This window comes from Sceloporus occidentalis, unplaced genomic scaffold (assembly GCF_023333645.1).
Source record: "Sceloporus occidentalis isolate IW3139 unplaced genomic scaffold, rSceOcc1.0.p SCAF_560, whole genome shotgun sequence".
NCBI lineage: Eukaryota > Metazoa > Chordata > Lepidosauria > Squamata > Phrynosomatidae > Sceloporus > Sceloporus occidentalis.
Window position 1 is genome coordinate 23,464 of NW_028317540.1, and position 23,070 is coordinate 46,533.

Here is a 23,070-nt window from a genome sequence, read left to right on the forward strand (position 1 = left end):
CGTATGTTTCTTTGGCACATGCTCCTCCCATAATCGTGCCGTATCCCCCGTATCCACTGGAAAAATGTTCAGTGGGCCGATGGTCAAAGGCGCCACATATTCACTGCTGGAACATCAGTGATGCAACATGCAGCCAGCAGCTGGAAATGCCCAGCCGTCCAAAACGTAGAGCGCGGCCACACGTATCCAGCTGTCGGTCCTAGTGACATCAGCAGGCTGCCACTGGCCTTAAAGTGGCAGGGAAGCTCGGTCAATGCCATTGCTCATGGTGGACATTTACTGGTCTCTGTGGTGGACAACTTAATGATGTTGTATGGACCTTCAAAAACCTTGGTGACACTTTCCCTATACCTGAGTTTGGCCCTGCATCCTAATGTCCCATCCTGTGCTCTTTCACCAATGACAGAGCTGGAGCAGCCGATACATGGTGTTTTTAGCCAATTAGGGTCCTGTGTGCTTGGCTGGACGTGGTACCCCATTACTGGTAGTGCTCCATTGACGGAGGCCCTGGTCACAAGCTGTTACTTGCCATGGACGTCCTAGAACTGGTGATGGAAACGGTGATAGAAAATGTCATAGATTAGGTTTAAGAAATGAGTTCCCGATAAGACATAACGGGTCCATTCACAGATCCATCACACAAGAAAAAGAATCCTTACACATAACATAAAGATCTTTACAATAAGGAAAGGCAGAGAAGCTTCGGAGAAGGCTTCAAGGAGATTGAAGAAGTTCTTTGTTGGGCGATAGACATTATGTTATGGTGAATTGACTTTGCTTTGCCTTGAAAGGTGTATAGAATCTTGTCCATTATGAAGATGTTGACAAATGTTTTCTGAGCAATCACTCTTTTTAGCTTTGAGAGATAGGTCTATAATTGACAATGTGCTGGCAGAACCGACGCTAGGAAAGTAATGTCCTATTTAATGGGTATTTCTTTTCATTGAATAGCTGGATGTTTATGAAGACAATTGTTTGTGAAGAGGTCACAATGGTGGAAAGAAAATGGTGGAGAAAATTCTAGGCCGTGAAAACGGGGGCCAATAAGTGCAGCATCTTCTTTTGCTTGCTTGAGCGCCCGTCGTAGATATACAAGAGGGGTCATGGTTATCATTATGGATAATTACCTTTTTTTTTTTTTTTTGGAAGAATTGGAGATCTGTGTTGACATCTTTAGGGATCCCCACGCAGACGTATTTATTGTAAGCACAAACGTTAGTGGACTACATTGACTACACAAGGAACGGAAGATCTCTGGCCCTTTGACAATGGGTTAATTAAGTAATTTGGGATCTGCACAATCCCTAAACATACCTGGGAACTCTCTGGGTTTGACCCAGGGTCTCAGGGTGAGGTCCACCTTCACTGGGTCTCAGAGTCACCTTCCCCTTTCTCCAGACAGAAGAGCTGCGTTTGACCATGGCGACTTCCCCTCCTAGTCCCACTTAGGGTAGCCTAGCCTCCATATTTGTAGCCCTATGCCCACACAAAGCCACTTCCCCAGAAGAGGGAGAGCTCCAGGTGGTCTACCCTGGGAAGTTTCCAGGTATATACATGGGCTTCTGCAGAAGATGGGCCACCACTCCTGGACACTCCATTAATCTGCTTTTCAGGCAAAATAGAATCGTTAAAAATACTCTTTAATCCGGTTGGCTTCTTCTGATCAATGCATTTGACCGTCTAATAGATTGTAAGCTCTTAAGAGCAGGGGCCTCCTCCTCTTCTGTGCCAGTGTATCTTAACATGTGTTAATGTGATTATCGTTCCTCTTTAAGTGTCACTTGGTTTCCACATTTATAGCTCCGAATGAGAGTCATTCGACCCAAGGTGACATCAGCTCCACCATAAATATCCCTACAGGATTTTTCCTCTGTTTATGGGCACTTGTGGGCAATTATTATTATTATTATTATTATTATTATTATTATTACTAATTACTAATGCCAGCAGCCATCATTGGTTGATAGCAGAGGAGGCCCCTGCCGACGACCAATAGAGATGTACAGACCTCTAAAATCCCGGTGCCAAAGCTGCTGCGTACTGCGTACCACGTTAACCCCGTATTAACCCCTTCTATAAAAAAACAACAAGAAGAATGTACACAAATATTCGCCCGAACACAGGAACGGGCGAATATTTGTGGAATACGAAGATTTCCCCCCCACGAAGACGAACACGAAGAGTTGGCCGGCACCCAATTCTGGTAACTAATAACCCCCCAGCGCTGTATACAGTAATAACACATGTAACACATACTGGTACAGAAGGAGAAGAGGGCCTGGTTCCAGTGAGCTGACAATCCATTAAGAGTTTGAGAAGGATTGAGATGATAAGTGCGTATAGCTGGTCTGGGGCACAGGTCCAAGGAGTCAATCACCTTCTCAAGCATCGGGCCCCCTAGTGTGCCGCGGCTCGTTGGGTCGGTTACAAGGGAAATCTTTGGTCTTCATACCTGAGGACTTTCTAACTGAGCAGACCCTGGGACACTTTAAATATTAACCCTTTAGTGGTCCACCATGCAGATTCTATGTAGCAACTCATGACCATACCTGAGAACATCCAGGCCCCGGTCACACAGAGCCCTTCCCTTTCAGAACGCGGGTAAGTGGTCCCGCTGACGTCCGTCCCCTGAAAGCTGCCCATTTTTGGAGGGGAAGTGGATGGGGAGTGGCAGAACGTCCCTTCCATGACCAGGAGTGGCGCTGCGCTCCTTTAGGTCACAGAGCGCCAGGATATGACATCATATCTCTGCAGTGAGGATGGAAGGGGGGGGGGGACTGTTGTTTTTTTGTGATCAAACCTTCAGTAGCAAAATGACAGATCTTCTTTTTTGTGTAACATGCCAGAGAGTGTAAATAATGTTCTGTCCAAGTGGAACAGCACCTTTAAGAATTTTTTTTTTTTTACAGTATCTTCCAAAGGCAAAACTAAATGAATAATTACAATGGGGAAAATACTTTAAAACCCAATTTAATCTATTTCTTAGCAAAAATAATCTTTATTTTGGGGGGAGGGGATGAAAAAGAATGTACGTGAGCAATAAGTGCTGGCTTATTGTGAATGGAGGAAGCAATTGTTAACAAGCAATTCAGACTTACAATGGAGGAAGCGTCGCCGGAGCCTTAAAATGATGTTTTTTTTTTATTTTTAAAAGATATTTCTCAGTGTGTGTTGTGTCGGTATACTTAACCACTTGTGTTCCACACTGGTATCCATCACATAAACACTTTCGTTTTCCCATGCTGTGGTCTATAAAAAAAAAATTGAATGTTAGGTCGAAAAAAGGAATTATTAGTTCTGGAAACAGCAACCATAACGGAGCTGTGCATTTTGTGGCAAATGGTGCATAATATATCTCCCACGTGTCCCGGCTTTCTGGGGACAGTCCAGATTTTCAATCACTGCCCTGCTGTTTTGGGTAGTCCGTGATTGGCAGGTAGCGGTGAACATGGGCCGGTTGGGGGGGATCCTCTGATCTTCACTGACTGGCCCAAAAGGACTGTAAAATCAATTGAGGCTCTTCAGCTAAATGACATGAAGTGGCTTTTCCAGTATGGTGGGTGCTTAGGCAATTTCTGCCCAACATATGCTAATTAACCCCTTCATTATCCTATAGACGTACGGGTACGTCCACAAAAGAATACCATTAAGATGTACCTGTACGCCATGCGTTTTTCACGGCGGCAGGGACATCTCCCTGCACCTACCACCTCCCGATCGCGCATTCCCTTCTCATAGGTGTCAGTGCTGACATTCACCAGAAGCTCCTTGGAGGAGAGGAGAAACTTAGCAGGGTTTGTCTAGGAATCTCAGATTGCTCCCCCTGCTGGCTGATCTCATGCATTGCAATCAGCAATGCAAGGCTATGAAACCCTACTAGCTGATCAGTCATCAGTGGTACCTACTGTGTATTCTTTTTTGTATGTTTCTAACCCTATTTTAATTTGTATAAATTCTCTGGATCCAGAGGGTGTACGGTTGAGTCTTTAGTCTAGATAGAACAGACACACATCCAAAGCATCCTGCTTTAAGACAGATAGTCCCTCTTTGGAACACAAATCCCTGTGTCTTCTTTCCCTGACATTCTTCTTTTGTATCAGTTCAGAATAGCGGTTGAGAGCGGAACTTGGTGTGCCTATAGCTGTAAATTATCACAATAATGTCTATATAACCGCAGACGTTTGAATATAAATTAAAGGAATATGATGGTGCTATACAAAACAAGAAATAATAATAATAATTATTATTATTATTATTCAGCAATTATTTTTATTAATATTATTAGAAATTATAATTATTAAAATTATAAAATCACTTAATTATGTAATAAATATTTTCTTCTTCTAAGTGTCTTACTCGGTTTCATTAGTCATACTCCAGTCATACATGAAATAAAAAAAACAAACTTTTGAATACCTTGTGATGAATTTTCTGCTTTTTTGGCAAATTTATTAATTGTCTTTGTTCCCTTAATTCATTAGATCAAAGCGTCCAGGGCCAGTACCAATGGCCACACCTCGAATGGACTCGCCAATGCCCGTGATCCCTCATCAGAAGGTAGGCACTTCTACTTGGTTTTATACAATTTTTTTTAAATATTTTATGTCAATTTCATCCAGTATGGATAGATTTTTTTTTATGTGTTTTTTTTTGTAGACGTAAATCTCATTGGTAATTCAGCCATTCTGTGGCTAGTAATATAGTAGCCCAAAATAAAATAAATAAACCATAGCCATCTGTAACCCAACAAGCACATTGAGAATGTTGGAGGGTCATGGCAAGGACGCCATCTTAATGAAATGGTTGTCTTCAAGATCTACATGCTGTCCGTCTTACTCTTGGTGTTGTGTGTGATATGTATTGATCAACTTAAGGCAGAGTTAAGGTGGCTATCAATCAGGTATTACCTTATTCATAAATACATTTTATGTTTGGTTATAATTCGATTAGTTCAAAGTCTATTGTGATATTGGTCAAAATTACAGGTTCCTCCTTGCCTGTCTATATAAACTGCATCACCTTGTTGACTTGTCTACTCGAGAAGACATGGATATTTCAGAATACATGGGGGTCATGCCCCCAACCCTCTATAGTTACTCCAATGTAGTTCAACAAACTCAACAGCCAAAAAGGGCGCCATTTTTTTGTATCACCCTGAGAACCCTGTGAAAGTTCTTGAGGGTCATCAACGACTCGCGGATGCATCCACGGTTTGACTTGTAGAATGGTGAATGACCCTGCATGGAATGTGTTATTTGACGACTTCATTGCAATATCTGTTTGTAAAAGTACAAGCATGAGTTACGATGCTATTGTGCATAATGCCGTGGCGTCTTACTGTTTCTTTTATTGTGCTTGCATGTTTGCTCTGATGGCTTTCTTTGTTTCCTTCCTGACCTGCATGCGCACGACAGGACTACAGCAGAACAGTCTACGGTACTGGCATATCTTCTTCGGCCCTCGGTGGTGTTGTAGCCACCAATGGGACGATGCCAGACTACCTCAACAAGCAAGATGCCCATCCTTCATATGGCTCTACTTCCGTAAGGACCTCATCTGTTAGAAGGTCCATGTCAGCTCATTCCATGGCTTCCGAAACCTCCCCTACAAAGAGTCATATAGACTCAAAGGCTGATCTTTTGCACAATGACGACACCAATCTCAAAAGCCAATTTAGCACAGCCCAGAATAGACTCTATAACAACCCCATTGGGCTATATTCAGCAGAAACCCTAAACGAGATGGCCGAGAGGCACAGTTTGACTCTCAAGGGAAGGGTATCAGGTGGCCTCCTTAGAGGGTAGGTAACAACTCCATTCGGTTGCCAATTACGAATTCATAAATTATTCTGTGGACAACAAACGCACCTAAGAAATGGTTTATAATTTATGTCCGGGGTTTATCAAGCTAACAAATTATCAAGCAGATATTTGGAAAGCAGTCAAGACATTTTGGACTCACTAACGATGTTCCAGTAGATGACCCTCAACAAGTATCCATCAAGAATTATCGTACCCACATTTATACCATTCGAAATGGTTTTTATTTTTTTTTTAAATAGCAATTTAGTATTTTATGAAGATTTGGAAATAATTAAGTCCAAAAAGTTTTCATAAAATATCCGTCTTGATTTCAACGTGCTTTATAGCTTGATGAATTTGGCTTGGGTTTCCAATGGTCTTCGATGTTGACTATTACGTCTTCAAATGACAATAACTCTTGGTGCTTGGGTATAACTGATAACGCAGGATTGCTTTTCTATTCTTGGCATGAGCTTTTGTGACAAATGTGGTGGGCCAAAGCTTTAGCTTTCGACTTGACCTTTCCAACAGCCAGACTCACACTCAACATTACTTAAAAAGCTTCATACATTGCTCAGTCATAACGCCGTTTGCTATTTGTGACAGTAAGGCTTCGCTAAATGTCAAAGAAGAGCATTCATAAAATTAGGAGACTAAAAAAAAGTCTACTCATTAAACCAAAATGTTTTTTGTATATTATAAAAAAAAATATTAATTAATCACCCTGTTATTTTTACATATAAAAAGTCATTAAAAGTAAAAAAATAATAATAATAAAATGAATTAAAAAGCTATACTCCTATAAAAAGCACATAAAAAAGTCCCCAGAATTTTATTGAACATTAATCAATAATACTATGTAACAATATAGAAATTTATATGGTACAAAAAAATATTACATTTAAATTGTTAAAGATTTTACAACAATATACAAAAGTTAAATAAATAGTTAAATAGTTTTTAACTCCTATAAACAACACATATATATATAAAAAAAGCCTCCAGAAAAAAATATAACTTATTAAACATTAATCAACAACGCTATGCAACAATATAAAAATTAATATTAAAATTAAATTAAAATTGTTAATTTTACAGCAATATAAAAAAAATCAATAAAGTGAAAAAAATTACAATTGAATTTCAAAAGTCAGAAAAAAATATAACATTAACTGAATTTTATTGAAGATTAATCAACAATACTAGGCTATGTAACAATATAAAAGAATAAACTATGATTAAAATTATATTTTTGATAATAAAATTAAATTAAGATTGTTATTCATTTCATAACAATATAAAAAAAAAAGATTACAAATGACATCATATGAGTTTCCTAGTGACATCATACACCCAGAATCATACAAGACACGCACGATCTCGCACAGGTCGAATAAAATTTAAAAAAGGAATTAGGAAATAATTAACAAGCTTCTTTGACAATCGTAGTTGGAATCGTCCCTTAGGAGGATTCCGGACAGATAACCTAACATCGAGGCTGCGCATGTTGTGAATAAATCATATATTTTTGTGTGACATTAGACCGCCTTTTCAAGAGCCTACTGAAAAAATACTAGAATTTTATATTAGAATACTAGAATGTCACAATAAACTTCCGCTTTACCCGCTGGGTGTTTCTACCATTATTCTAGAAGAATGAGAACGAGCCTAGATCTGGATTATGTAAATTCTACTCACGAATTGTTTATATTCCAGTGCGAATGAATGAATATACTTCCACTCTGTGTATATCCATTTTTTCCACCTTTCTCCGTCGAAGGCGATAAATTTAACTCTTCTCTAAACGTTTACTCGCCTGTTCTACCTTAAACATGTCATATGGCGTGCGGGGATGAGGCTCGAGGGATTAAAAAAAGCCATGGGTCCATTTTTTTCTTTCTCACCAAATGATACTGTTACACCGGGTTTGACTGTAAGCAGATGCTCAGCTGTTGAACGCATACCAAAAATGGCCATATAACTATCTGCTTACAGCCTCCGTTCCCGATATATCCCTCTAGATACTATAGCAGGCAGATATTTCACAAGCGTACAGTAATGGCAGAATATTCCTGAGACCAATATCGATGGATTACGATGGGTTTCTGTGGGATATAGAAATGTAGAATTGGACGGGAGGAGCTGACGTGACTCAAAGCTGGTCAAAAGTTGAATAAATTAAACTCATAATGTGATGGACACTGAAAGTCTCAACTCATACTTGGGAACCGTCCTTCTTCAGTTAGCGGATCTACTGATGTCAATGGGTAGTCCCGCTGATGTCGGTGGGTGGTCCCGCTGATGTCGGTGGGTGGTCCCGCTGATGTCAGTACGTAGTCCCGCTGATGACGGTGGGTAGTCCATAGAAAAATCTAGCGTGGTAGGAGAGGAAAAGGGCAGGGAGTGGGGCGTTCTGCCGCTTTTCGTGACCCGGAGTTGCTCCACGATGACCCAGAGAAGCGGCGCTGTAGCCAAAGTCTCCAGGCGAAAACAGGAGAGTTGCCAGGTATGCCTGGAAGCCTCTTGGAGGGTCAGTATTAACCGCGATACTCTGGCTTTGTGTGCAGCGCGCCTGACGTCAGCTCAGGATAGTACCGGTAGAGATATGGAGTTGGATGCAAACCCTGGCAATGCCTGGATGGCATATTTATACTGGAAGCTGTGATTGGCCGCCCCTCCGCGCCGCCATCCTTACTTTCCCAGCGTTCCACTTTTTAAGGATCCGGGGATGGAAATTCCCTTCCTTGGGGGCCGGTCGCGGCGCACTGCCGTGAAGGAAATACGTCCTGGGGGGGCCGGAGCCATCTTGGCTGTGGCACCGCCATGGATTGTGCTTATTCCCAATGACGTATCCTGGCCTACTCCTAAGGCGGCCGTCCCCCTGGTACAAAACCAATGTTTTGTTGCATAATGGGCCGGTTACAAGGGAGATATTTGATCTCCTCAACCAGCCTATTTACCCTATGGAGGCCATACCTGCTCTGGACAGCCACCATTGACTTCAATAAATGGCGCGTATCGTTTTTATTGTATGACGGAGGAATTCCATATTTACTAAATTAAATGCTAACAGTGACTCCCTGGTCTCCTCTTAGTCAATCCATCCCTGTATTAACCTCTACTGCTTCTGCTGGAATGCTCTTCCACATATCCACTACCAAGTTATTTGCTTGGTATTATAGGAATCCACTTCATCCGCAGCACCGAGGTTGGTTCGCCACATGAAAAAGTAAATAGAAGCAGGCCGTAGCAAGCAATAGGTGTAATGAAATGTCACTCGTGGTGTCCTTGGGGAAAAAAGATTTCTCAGGGTCGGCCAACAGATACAAAACCCTCCGTAAGTCCTGCTGGATAAACGGTAATCCTCACATTTTCTGGCCGTTGCTCATGTCGATATTTTAGACGGACAGTTGTTTTTGTATTTCTATTTGAAGATTAGTACGAGCAGCTATGAGATCTCTCCGGTTAATGCGGAGAGCCCTTTAAATATTATCATGTTCTCGGTAGAACTCTGTTAACCATTAAACCTAAGCTTCCTTTGGCATGAATGTTCTATAAACTTAGGTGCACATGCAGCTATGGAGAGCATACACAGGTGGGAGTTGCACGCACGTTCTCCGTATGTTGACATGTTGCTATGTTTAGCCACTCACTATAAGCGGCAGTATTTGCTCAATTATAAGACACGGTTTTCCCCCCAGCTTCTTCCATGTCCCCGTCTCCTTTTCTTCCTCCGCTTCTTCCTTTGCCTCGCCTTGTTCTTCTGTCTTCTTCCGCCTTCGTCTGCCTTTCCCCGTTATCCAGGTACTTCCTGCAAAAAGGGGCCAGAGCCTCCGCGATTAGAGGAACCGTCGCCGTGGTGCGCATCTTGGCTCCGTTCCTTTTTGCGGAAGTGCTCCAAGAGGCCCAAAATATCGCAGATGGATTCACGGGGGGGGGGGGGGGGGTTGTGCAAGGGGTGCAGAAATGCTTATCTTTCTCCGCAAATCCGTCTTTGCGGTAGTACCTGGATAATCGATGCTGATAGCGGGCGAGAAGCGGGCGAAGAAAGGAGACAGAAAAAAAAAAGAAGACAGAAGAGGCAAGAGATGAAAATGAGCTGCGGGGAAAGGAGACAGGGACAGGGAAGCGGTCAGCAGAGAAGGTAGGGAGAGGTTGAGAGAGACCGTGAGAGAAAGAGTGATTGAGAGTGTAAGGGAGTGTACAGTGTTAAAGAGAAAGAGTGTGTGAGAGCAACGAAAGAAAAAACAGTGGTTTTTGTGGATTAAGTAAAGTTGCGGTCTAAACTCCACCCTCTTGTGGGCCAGATAGCACCTGTATCAAACCCCCCAATATTTCAGGGACACCTGTGTTGGGGATTGTGGCAAAAGCTGGAAGTAGGCAAGACTGGTGACCCTGGTCATCCACCCACCTTACCCGATGGCCTTCTCATGCACTCAGCCGCCACTTGTCACCTAGTGGCCCTGTGGACCTGTAATTTTACAATCAGAGTATGCCCCCAACTGGCCCGTGATCTCCACCCCACCAAAAGCGGGACAGTGAGGCCAGCTCTCCATATTCGTTGTTTCTATGTTATCTTGCCACAGTCCTTGTGATTCTGCCTCGTGGTAAACAGTAGAAAGTCTCATTCTTAATCACCACGAGAGACCCTCTGACTTTCAATAGCGTCGCCGGAAAGAATCACCTCAGTGTGGTGCTTGAGTTTGTATGGCAACCAAAATATCACATGACTGACAACAATGGCCGCCTCCAGGTCTGCAGATACAATGGGAATCGATAGGCTGTTTATTATTTATTTCTATGGCTCATGGAATTTCTTAAGACATGTTTTGGATGTTCTAGCCAAACTTTTTTTTTTTATGGTTTGGTCAAACAAAATGTGTCTAAGTTGCCCCAAAATTCATGCGCAGGCCTGGACTAGCTATTCGGCACATTGGGCCTATTGACCTATTCTCTAATCATATTCAACCACTATTAGCAGCAATCGAGCTCAATGTTTCTCGAGCGATGACTTGTCTCCGTAATCTCTATATATATGGGGGTTTAAAAAATAATACATTTATTTCCCCTAAAATGTCTGTTTTCTGTTTGTTTTTTTTTACAGGTCATAGCCAACACTGTTGCCAAGTTAGTATATTAAAGTGTGCTTGTGTTGATATGGTATTTGACCTGATCGGCATGTAAATGCGTGGAAAGGCATGATATGCAATAAGAAGGGTTATTTCTTTATGCTGCGATCCTTTTGTATTTGTGGGCAAATTATAAAATACTAAAAAGCTTTAGGATAAATTATTTTAACATATATAATTACTTTATTTATTACTGTATTTTATATATTTATTACTTTAGTAATATTTTATTAATTCATTAATTTTGGCCTGCATCAATACAATGGCATCCTGGGGCATTTTCTCCTCCTTTGCACCATTATCCTTATAAAGTAAATTGAATGAAATCAAGTAAAACCATACATACCCCGTAGATTACTGATTTTTTTTTTTTACGTTTACCAATGTGATATGTCCAATGATCTGCCTCCATTGCCATAGCAGCAGTTTTGGTTAACAAAAAAAAAAATAAAAAAAAATCGGAGGATATTTTTAATATAGAAATTCTCAACCATCCAAAATAAATAAATAAATAAATAAATAAATAAATAAGCCAAAAATATATATATTAATAATAATAAAATGTAAAAATTTTTAAAAAAAATTCTACCTGTGAGCTTTTTTAAATGAACTTAACCCTGAGACTATATTAACCCTTTAATAGCCCATCACGAACATTCTATGTAGCGACTCGCCTAATCTCTAATGGCTCCAATAACTACTGGTTATAGCAGAATTTAGAAATGACTTGGTTAAATACAATACAAAATTCTACCTCCAAATTCCTCACTCATTGAAATAGTTATGTATATGTCACAAAACAGCAAAAAAAAAAGAATCTTTTTGGCCATTTACATTTTTTTTTGAAATATTAAAAAAATATATATATTTTTTTTTAGCAAAAAAATAAATGCTAATAATATATAATAATAATAATAATAATAAATAATAATATAATGAATTCCCTTGTTGTTTTTTTTAAACCTACATAATATTTATTCCTGTTTAATCTACATCAACGTCTGGTGTCCAGCCATATTTCCAAACATTACCTAACAGAGCGTACGGAAACTTTTTCTAATGGGTTTCCAAATTTGTCTTTTCGGAATGCTGCAAAGAATCTATAGCGTTAAAGAAGAGACTCAATTTACTTTACGCTCATATCGAACGGCACTGCACTGATTATCGTTCCATAATGACCAGGATTAGGAATAACGGCTTTTTAAAACATTTCCCCGGGATATCGATATTTTGGATTTAGGTGTCGATAAAACAAACGTTTGCATGTTAAGATACGACCGCCGTTGATTGCCTATAGTGCATTCGATGCATGACTGCGTTCCTGGTTTCCCGTTATTCCCAGTGATTGCTAATGCATGTCCGGTTATTTATGTCATCGCTGCACGGGTTAACCCTTTCTTGGAGCCAATAACACTTTGGATCCCTATACCCCCATTTTTTTTCTTTAAATTCCCTTTTTTTTCCAACATCCCTCTCCTTGTCTACCCTTCACTTCTGTGCCGTTCACCGCCCGCTTCACTTCCCATTAGCTCCGAGTTTGTGGAACGCTTCAACCCCAATGTCCTGAAAGACTCGGCGCTCTCCACCCACAAGCCCATCGAGGTGAAGGGTCCCGGAGGGAAAGCCACAATCATTCATGCTCAATATAACACCCCGATCAGCATGTATTCACAAGATGCTATCATGGACGCCATTGCTGGCCAGGCACAGGCCAGAGGCAGTGACCTCAGCGGGTAAGAAATCCATCACTCTTTCTTGCATGATTTACAAGGAATAAATCGTTGGAACGGAAATCATCCACCAAAGTTTGCAGGAGAGTTGCAGTTTCAACTCACCACCTTCGGTTTATAGAGTCAACCCCAATGAGCTTCTTCTGTGGCAATGGTGAAATAGTCCTGCATTACCTATGGTAAAGTCTCCAACAAATTGAGTATTCTTAATGAATTTTGCACGGGCTCCAATGCTCCAATTTTGCACGGGCAAGTATACTCGAGTACAACTCCAACATCGTCGATGCAGTAAAACGTGTTGGTGTCCATGCAAAGTGAGTGAACTATGCATTCTGCAGGGCCATTTCCACCCTCCTTGTAGCAGAAGCGCACTGGGCTTGTCCATTCATATTCTATAACGAATACAATGAGATGAAATCTCCTGCTTTAGAAGCCTTATACCTGCCACGGAACACTGATTTCTGGATATTAATGGTACATTTAATGAAAATATGTAAACTATAGTTATTTCACATGCAAAAATGATTCATCAATTTGAAAAAATAAATAAATCATATAAATATATATATATATTGTATATCGATGTCCATTCTGGCTTATGCATACCAATTTAAAGAAGTAATTAAATATGCAAACATAATAATTTAATAATAATAATATTTTTGACACCTAAAATCTGCACCCTGAAAGGAATATTTCCAAAAGATAAACATAATAACATTTTAAAATGAGTTATTTTATTTCTTCTCTGAACGTCTGAGACTGTGAAGAAACGGACACTTCCTAAGCTATAGTTTCAGTGAATTCCTCATATCTAAGAGGAGATGACCTGTTGGACACCATATGTATTTGCCGACAATTGACTAAATGTAGATTCTGACAAGTTACAGAAAGATAGCCGTGGGATGTTGTGGGACCATAATTCCCATAATTCTCAGAAACTCTTTGTCTAACCAAGTCCTAAATCAGGATTATGGGATCTGTGATTAAGAAAGATTGGCTGGGTTGGGTTGTAGGTTCTCGGCTCTAGCAACACCATGAAAGGTTCTTCCAGGTGTCCAAAAACCAGATCTATGTTCAGGAATCCTTCACGCTTCTAAGATGCTCTACAGAAGTCTTAGATAGCAACCTTAACTTATTAGAAACCTGATCCACATTTCCTTTTTGGCCTTTCTTCAACCAACATCAGCTAAGAACTATAGATTCCATAGATGGTCAGTCCCATAAACGTTACCACCACGGGTCATGTTTGAGTTTTTTATCTATGCAACTACAGAAGGTGATAAACAAGATTAGTTTGGTTTTTTTTTACAAAAATTTCAGAAGATTCGCGTAAAAAAAACAAAACTATAACTAAACTATAAAAACATGGATGACGATGGACCTTATGTAAAAATACACAAGGTCCATTAAGGTCAACTCTTCTGATCGCCTATATAGGTTGACCCAGAAGAAGAAGACAAAAAAAAAGGACTTTTATCTAATATTGTCCCCCAAAAATCCAATGGAGACCATATTATTTGCTGGATCAACACGACCTATGCTAAAGTGGAATGCCAGTGTTCATTAACCCCTTAATGACAAAGCCCGTACATGTACGGGCTCAAAATGCATTGTTTTCAATGGGTTTAGGGCCCGCCCATCGTCCTTAAGGGGTTAAAAGGGAATCCTTAAAGTATTAATGGAATCCAACAAAACCACGTCACATGGCAGTAGATTCCGCATCTTAACTGCAAAGACTGTAAACATAACTTGCTTTGCTTATCCTGAAACCTCCTTTCCTCTAACCTTGGAGGATACCCCTTAGTTGTCTACAAAAACTATATGAGTGGAAAGAACCCTGGACGGAGGAACATAAATATACCTGTACATAATTAATCATAATTCCACGTAGACGTCTTTTCTCCAGCGTAAACAATCCCGATTTGGAATTTTGTTCTCATAACTGATAGGTTAGTATTCCCAAAACGTGGAAAACAATACTGAGCCGCCTATTATGGTGGTTCAATAAATAAATGCATACCCGTACGTTAAGAATATTCCATTCTTTGAATGATTAAAGCGGGGATCTATTTTTAAATGTGGGTTAATTACAGACCGGTAAGGGTTAACAACTCTTTAGAAGGGTTTTTATAACGGAATAAGGCAACACAAGTGAATAGAAATTGATACAATGGGCAGACATATGAAATGCGTGCTGTATCTATGAATAGACCGTTAAACAGACTATACCACTGATGTCAAATTAGCAATGAGTTCATTAAACATTAACACCCAGCCGCTTAAAGGTCTGTTTCAGTCCGTAACTCAACCAACTAGCTGAAAATGCAAGAACATTGTAATGCGATAGTGTAAACGTGTTAAAAAAAAACAAAAAAAAAAAACTTTCTCCGACTGTAGTTGCATAAATAGTACAGCTATTCCTGTATCAGGAAAACTCCGTTTAGAGGCTCCCGTCAAGTAATAATGGCTGTCAGGCTGTCAGGGAGAAGGGCTGTCAAGCTTTCAAAGCCCTGTTGCTTAAGCAAAAAAATGTCGCCATCTAGTGGCACGGATTGGCAAAGCACCGAGAGGCACTTCAATGTGGTTTGTAGCTTTAACTGTTTAATGAACTGCTTTTTGTCCCCAAGAAAAATAGTGAATGCTACGCAGTCAGCTAAAGATTTCACAGTATTTAAAATTAAATAAAAAAACTGACTCATTTTCCAGCTGTTTTAAAGACTACACAGAAAATAACGTGGAGGGGTTTATGTGGGAAATCAATAAATTACAGAAATCCAAAAAAACTAAGCTGCAGAAAAAAAATCAAAGAGATTATTTAAAAAAAATCTGCATTAAAAAGTTTTTATTTTAAAAGTTCTAAATTTAATACTATTTTTATTTTAAGCACTAAATGTAAGTATGAAATAATCTGGCAAATATATTTTTAAATCGTTTATGGAGGGTCCTATCTCTATTTTCCTCAAAATTCTTTTTTTCTATATTTTATGGTGTATTGGATGAATGCCAGTGCATAGTACGGCATGCATTCTTTAGTTATTAGAAAATTAGGCTGATGTTTCATTTTTCCCCACCACCCCTGGTGGTCTCTACTGAAACCAGGAAGTGTAAGCAGGAAGCATACTTAAGTACACTTCCTGCACATGCTCATTAGCCCTCCTATTGAAGTCAATAGCAGCCCCTTCAACCAACGGTGGCTTTAGGCTCCTGCTTAATCTTATATGATAGAGACTCAAGATGTTGATCCTTCATGATGCATAATTATTCAATATGATGAAAAGACTCATTGGACATCATATAGGGTCATGTGATATCTTGGTGTTTCATGATTTCACATTTCCTGAACATAGAATCAATATATATCATATATCAAGGGTTTCTACTTGACTTTATATTGTATTCCTGCAAAACGAAACTCAATTCACAATCTAAACTTGTCAGCTGCTTAAAAAGGTTTGGAATTTGGGTCAGTACATTTAAAGACCGAGTGCACAAATCGAGTCCTCGGGGGCCACAAACTGGCCAGGAATTCTGCGTATCCTAGCCTGAAAATAAGTATTTTAATGCATTTTACGTTATTTTGGCCCATTTGTGGCCTCTGAGGTTCTACACTGGCGGTCTAAAGCATGTTTGGACTACCTATGTCTCTCCATCACCTTTACCTAAACTGGTCTGGAGGAGATAATCAAATAGCAGCTCTTAGGCTGCAGAAGGTCCAACCATGTCCTCATATGGCTCGTTCTTACATCGTACAGGTCTAATCTCCCTCCTTACTAAATACAAATAAATAATTAAAAATAGGTAATTTCAGAATCTATTCGTCCTATGTTTCCAACAGCTGATCCACCTTTCTCTAATGTCCACGCTTCCTTCATTGTGTCCTATGTGATACATTCGATTAAATGCTTTTTTTTTTGATGTTCATTATGTTTGTGCTTCCTCTAATTGACTGTCTTCTTCTTTTTTTCCCCCCTTCTTCTCCTCTATACCCATTCTTTCCTTATTAACGTATTTCTTATACTAACGTCACTCTGTTGTGCCTATCCCACCACCATAATGATGGCAACCAAACTCCATTATCAATTGGGTTTGGTCATATCAATCACAGTGAGCCCGAAGCTTCGTTGGTGTAAGTAACTTTACTTGGTGTTTCGTTGGTGTTTCTAACTTCAAGGGAAAGACTAAATCTGATTTGTTCCTTCTAGGTGCTGCTCATTCATCTTTTTTTTTGGGGGGGGGGACTCACAACCCCTGTTCTAAATGTCTTTATATTCCACAGTGAGAATGTTCCAGGGTACAGTCATTCTAAGTATTCCTACCAAATTCCAATGTCACGTGTAGCATCGAGCCGGCACGTCGTCGTATGATGAATATGTATATACGGGTCACTCATATAAATGGGAAAAAGGAGGGGGAAAAAAGATTAACCCCTTAATGACAAAGCCCGTACATGTCACACCCCCCTACATGATGTGAGAATGTGTGCATTTTGGGCTATACATTGTCCCATGTACAGTCACTAAAACATAACATGGTCTACAACTTCATCACCACGTTTTGAAGGCACTTGCGTTGACCTTCACAGTTGGATCTTCTGTCTAGGGTACCACCCAAGAGGCTAGAAAAATCAACAAGCCGGTTAAATGATTAAATTACAATATTTATCATCACAAAAATAAGCAGCCGAAAGCTTGATGGCATTTAAAAAACTATTCTGGGCAAACCGGACCAATCTAGGTTAACCCAACACTTGGGAAGTGACATGTAGGCAACTATAGGACCGTTCCATGAGCTAGGGTACTCCAAAGTCAACGAAGTCTCTGAAGTGGAAAAACAGAATTCCAGAATTTAAGGCTGATCAGATAATGTGGTTTTCATAATCGATATCCGTCTACCAGGACAGGACAGCCACCACTGCTCTATGGGATAAATATTTTATAATAGAAACATATTTTAAGCTATAGCGACGAGATCAAAAAGCCAACAAAACAAATCAATAAAAAACACTGCTTCTAAAAAAAAACACAAAATCTAAATAATATTTGTGATTGTCCTACATATAAGAGATTTGACGCATTAAACATTTTTGCATTAATTATCTTAAAACATATGTTCTAGTCCACGGTTCTTGATAAGCCACGCTCTTCGAAGCCTGGTTCGTAAAACTATAAGCCGATGTATTTTACAAGCTCGTGTCGGGTCCTAGAAGACGCAAACCTGCTTATCATATGTTCTTTTTTCAGTAATCTTTTCAAACTATATACCAAGAACCAAGAGTTATGGGTGACATACTGTTATGTTCTCTTTGTTCGACCTTGTTACAATCAAACCTCGTAACGTTTACAGGAACAACATAGAATATTTTACCTCCTATGACAAAGTGGCCTTTGGCCCTTCAAATTTGTTAAATTAATAAATCAGACAAAAAAAAAAAAAAAGAAAAAATATATAATATTACAAATTATTTAAAGAGGCTTGATTGTATTTAACTGTTTCTGTTAATGTGTTATCTTATCTTATGTAAAAAAAGGCATTTTGGTTTAAAATAATAATAATAATAAATTATCGGTTACGTATGATACCTACTTGAACCTCCATGGGTAGACTATTGCAAATTTGATTTTGATTATATCTGGCCAATTATGACCAATTTTCCATTAACCACCATTATTTTTGACCAAATAGCCTTTTGAGACCCCATTAAAATGTACAAATAACCCCCAAAAATCTATATTTTGAATATTTGCTAACAACTTTTTTTCTATACTTTTTTTTCTATATTTATTGAATTGGTGTTAATAATGGCAACACAAAGACGTTGGCATTATTGTCATTTTTAAAGGCAAGCTCTGGTATTTTGACGTGGTCCTTTCCCTTCGATGCTCCGCTCAATCTTTGCCGGTGGTACCTAGAGGAAAGCTGTAGCTTAAGAAAAGTTTGTGAAAGAGATACTTATTTAAGAAATATCCCAAATTATTATTTAACCCACGCCACAATCGGGTAATTTTAAGAGATCGGCTGGTTCATGGAAGTAGCTTGATGGAGGTCAACCGACAAGCATACTGTGTATGGTGGCCTCGAGTCAGAGAGCCACAATGGGTTGGCCGGTGGGAAGTTTCCTTGATCTTCATCCTGTGGTTGATCCCAAAGGACCCACATATCTTAATTATTATCGTCAAGGATACTGTGTATGGTGACCTTGAGTCAGCGAGTCATTGGGTTGGCCGGTAGGAAGTTTCCTTCATCCTGTGGTTGATCCCAAAGGACCCACATATCTTAATTATTTCCTAGCACAGGTGGGTTAATACGTGTCCATCTTTCAGACCCATCCTAACAGCCATCCATGCTTACGTGAGGACAGAAAGAAAACCTTCTCAATGTGGTGGACTTGAGTTCCACCACATGAGTAGGTTTGAGTTCTGTGTATCAACGTCAACTACAAGGCTTGTCTTATCCTCTTCTCTGTGTAACCCAAACAGCAGTGATTTTGTATCATTTTTGAGATCCCTTTGTTTTTCTAGATTTCTTTCTCCAAAGTTTTACATGAATGTATTTTTCCGCATGATACGGGGAACGTGAAACATTCTATAAGCGATGTCCAACTCCCATCTTTCTGCATTGCAGTAACCTGCCTGTTAAAGATCCTCATGTAGACATTGCTTCTCCAGTGTATCAGGCTGTGCTTAAAACTCAGGGCAAAAGTGAAAACGAGATCGACGACTGGGCGCGTCGAGCTGCGAATCTGCAGTCCAAATCCTTCCGTGTCCTGGCGCAGCTGACTGGAACGGAATACAGTAAGTAAGCTTTAAATATAGAGTTTAGTCTAATAACCATATTAAGAGCTCTAAATATGATAGAAATCAACTTGATCGAAACGGTGAATGAATCGGAGCTATTTGTAGGAGATGAACGTATGTTCTTGGGGTTTGACCTGGAGTCTCCAGGTGAAGTCCTGCTTCCCTGAGTCTCCGGGTCAGGTTTCTTCTTTCTCCGGGAAGGGGAGTGATGTTTGGTGGTTTGAGAGGGTGTGAAATGGGTATGACCAAACACGGCTTCCCTGCCCAGAGACTCGGAGAAGTGGGACTCCACCTGGAGACTCTGGATAAACCCGGTGGATTCCCAAGGATACTCGTTCCTTGGTTGGAGGTCCAAAGAATTTTTTTTTTATCGAGTTAAATCTGTACCAAAAAAAAATGAATCTCTAAAACGGTAAAACTAAGCGTATTTTAATTTTGCCTCCACAGTGCAAGATCCTGATGAAGACGCCCTAAGAAGATCAAGGTAGGCATCTAGCAGCAAAGCGGCCATTTTAATTGATAACAATTGCCTAAAGCTCTTAACCCTCATTATTAAAAACAAAAAAACAAAAAAAAAGTTAACACAACCTTAATTTTTTTGATTGGCTTTGAAACTGGCAACGTTCAAAAGACCCAAACAGTGACCAGTATATATATTTGATTAAATTACTTGTTTTGTACCAATTCATCTAAAAAAAAAATGGTGTTGTGGAAGTGCTGACTTCATATGAGCAATTTATTTGGATACGATTCTTTGAGAAATAACAGTAAATGTATGCATTCTATGATTATTTTTTTTTTTTTAATTATTACACAGAAATAATAAGACTACGTGTTATAACTAATTTAATAATTAGAAGCTGAGTGGCCAAGCCTTGCTTGATGGACAACACAGCCAATGTTGACCATCATTCAATTATGATGATGTCATATCGCAGAGCTTGGTAGCGAGGATGGTGCCCGGAGAGCAGGCATCTGGGGATCCTACCCTGAGTCAAGCCTAGATCAGCTCCCAACTTAAATAAGTCGCTGCTGACTCCAATGAGCTTCTGATGTGGCAAGGATTGAGCTTGTCCTGCATAATTCATAATGAAATCTCCAAATGATGTTCAGGAACCCCTCGCGCATAAACTATACATAAACTATACATAGCGAAGACGGAGAGCTGGAACGCTCCATTCTCCAGCAGACTCCCGATTTAGTGGGATGTGTTATCCTTGTATTAGTGAGACTTGATAAGTAATAATAGAAGTGTTAGAGGGAAGCTCTTAATCCTAAAAAAAAATATGGATCTTTAATCATTTTTGGATGACGTAGTGAAAAAAAAATACAAAATTAAAAAATACTCAAGAAGTGAAAAATGTAATAAATTATAATAAAGTTATAGAAAAGAAGGTTGATGTATCCAAATAAATTGCTGTGTCGTACGCAGGGGAGTGAAGGTCACCGTCCCTAACTCCGTTCTTCCTCCTCTCTCTCTCTCTTTCTTTTTCTCTCTCTCTCTCTCTGTTTCTCCATGCCACAGGGAAAAGTTTGAAACGGAACGTAACAGCCCACGCTTTGCTAAATTACGTACCTGGCATCACGGCCTTTCAGCCCAAATCCTTAACGTTAAAAGTTAAATGCCCCGCTCGTAACACGGTATTAAATGGAAAGGCACAACACACCGTACTGCATTACCATCCATTAAAAAGATTCACCCTATAAATAAACCTATAAATATATAAATAGACAACACAGGGATATGTTCTTGCAGTGCCTGTCAGGATTTTCCTTTCTGTATCAAGTTGTTTAATTCGCCATTATCAAATAAGAGAAAAAAAAATTATATATATATATATATATATAAAAATACCAATAAAATAATGCTTGTAAAGAGATTATTATATGCTTTATGTCGTATTTGGGATTCTAGAATTAAAAGAAAGCGATAGTGCTGATGAAACGCAAAACGCTAAATTCTGCTGTATTTCAACTTCCTTTTAAAAAACAAAATCAATAAAAAAAAAAAGATAAAAGTAACCTTTGTCAGGTTTTGTGTTATCATTGTATATACTGCTGGTCTGGAGATTGGAAAGTGGAGGCAGCCATGCTTATGTAGGCTCACGTAGGAAATGGATATGGCCGTAGTGGTCCAAAAGAAGATGGAGGTTTACGTTGAAGGTGATACCTTTAACTGGGCCAACATAGGAGAAAGATGCAGTCTTATAAGCCTTCAGGACCTTCGGGGTTTCTTCTTCAGATGGAAGGAGAACTGGGACCTCAAGACCTCTGAGGTCCCCAAAAGGCTATGTGACTCTATATCTCTTTTTTGGCCCAATAAAAGGAATCACCTTGAAATGCGTACGAAGGATGCACATGTGTAGGTTAGTAGTAGAATCTGCTTTGGTTGGCTAGGGTCAAAGTCTTGCGTAGTTGGGTTTCGAGGTGCCATCAAAGTATATACAATCAAAGAACATTGATTTAGTTTATGCTTTGGGTTCTTGTGGCTAAAGGGAAGGGATAACAGAGATAGAGCTGGCCAGCTTAGTCCTGGACATTTAAATTGTCTCTACTTCACTGGTTGATGACAAGAACTCAGAAGTCAACATGTTTTTGTGGAACTCCAAGAAATAATCTTGGTGTCCACTTCAGGTCACTATCGTCTTTGCGAGGTTTGAAGTCCTATGTGGGTTTGATCTGTACATGTAGACATCTCCTAAAGGTTGTCGGCTTTGGTAATGTTCGAGGCGCTAGTTGGTTGAATGTTTCAAGTTGGCTCCAGTCGAGGCCTTGCTAGTTTGGGTAGTCAGGTGGTTAGCGACACATCTACATTTTGCTATTCATATATAACACGTAATAATTATATGTATATATTACACAAGGCAGGAGATACTTTAAGACTCGGAGCAGAATGTTGCTAATTGTCTCAGTGGTATAGAATCACGTTGACCTCGCAGGCTGCCAGATTGGGATTCCATACTACTACCTAAATGCTTGGCCCATATAATGTAATACATATTCTTGGCTCTATTATACTTTTTATTATTTCTAAAGGACTGCATATTTTGTGTTTCCCAAATTCCGATCTGCCTACTTCTGTATCGAGTTAAAAAAAAAAATTCTATTTTTTTTTAAAAGGCTTGTAAAGATTTGCTGTGAAATAAGATATATCAGGGCTTTTGTCCCCTTGAATGTACTAATACTATTAGGCTGAATTCAAAAAGGATGTTTATATGTGATTAATATTAGTACGATGCCCATGTAATGTAAGATACTGATTTTATCAGCTTCATTATTAATGTTGCTTTCGATTTAACATTTATTTTGTTTATTGCTACTGCTTATACATTATCTGTACCGATAGCGGCAATTTTTGTGGTTGTGAAAATAAACCAAAAAATTAAATAAAAATCAGCATTGTTCTTGTTTGTCTTAATCGATAGTTGAAACCTTATTGACTTAAAAAGATCAGTATATTTAAATGACTAAGAATTACATTAGATTTTCACACAAAAAAAAAACTGTTTAGAACACAAATATTTATTTTTTTTAGGCAGGGCCCCTCTGTATACATAAACCAACCAAATTGCATTGTTTTGACAATAATAATTGCCAAAATAATAATATTATT

General features: G+C 39.3%; 1 protein-coding gene across 3 annotated transcripts in view; it reads left to right on the top strand.

The window, feature by feature from the left end:
• Window positions 1-23,070, top strand: part of LOC149271116 (LIM domain-binding protein 3-like) — a 66,801-nt gene that overhangs the window by 12,699 nt on the left and 31,032 nt on the right. For 2 of the 3 annotated variants that reach the window (XM_089507610.1, XM_089507611.1), the window contains exons 3-7: window positions 4,482-4,557; window positions 10,906-10,928; window positions 12,460-12,663; window positions 19,285-19,454; window positions 19,905-19,941. In XM_089507610.1, coding sequence (XP_089363736.1) covers window positions 4,482-4,557; window positions 10,906-10,928; window positions 12,460-12,663; window positions 19,285-19,454; window positions 19,905-19,941 — 510 coding nt within the window. Of the gene's footprint in view, window positions 1-4,481; window positions 4,558-10,905; window positions 10,929-12,459; window positions 12,664-19,284; window positions 19,455-19,904; window positions 19,942-20,982; window positions 21,080-23,070 lie in introns of those variants that run through there. The other variant, XM_089507612.1, reaches the window with a different exon arrangement.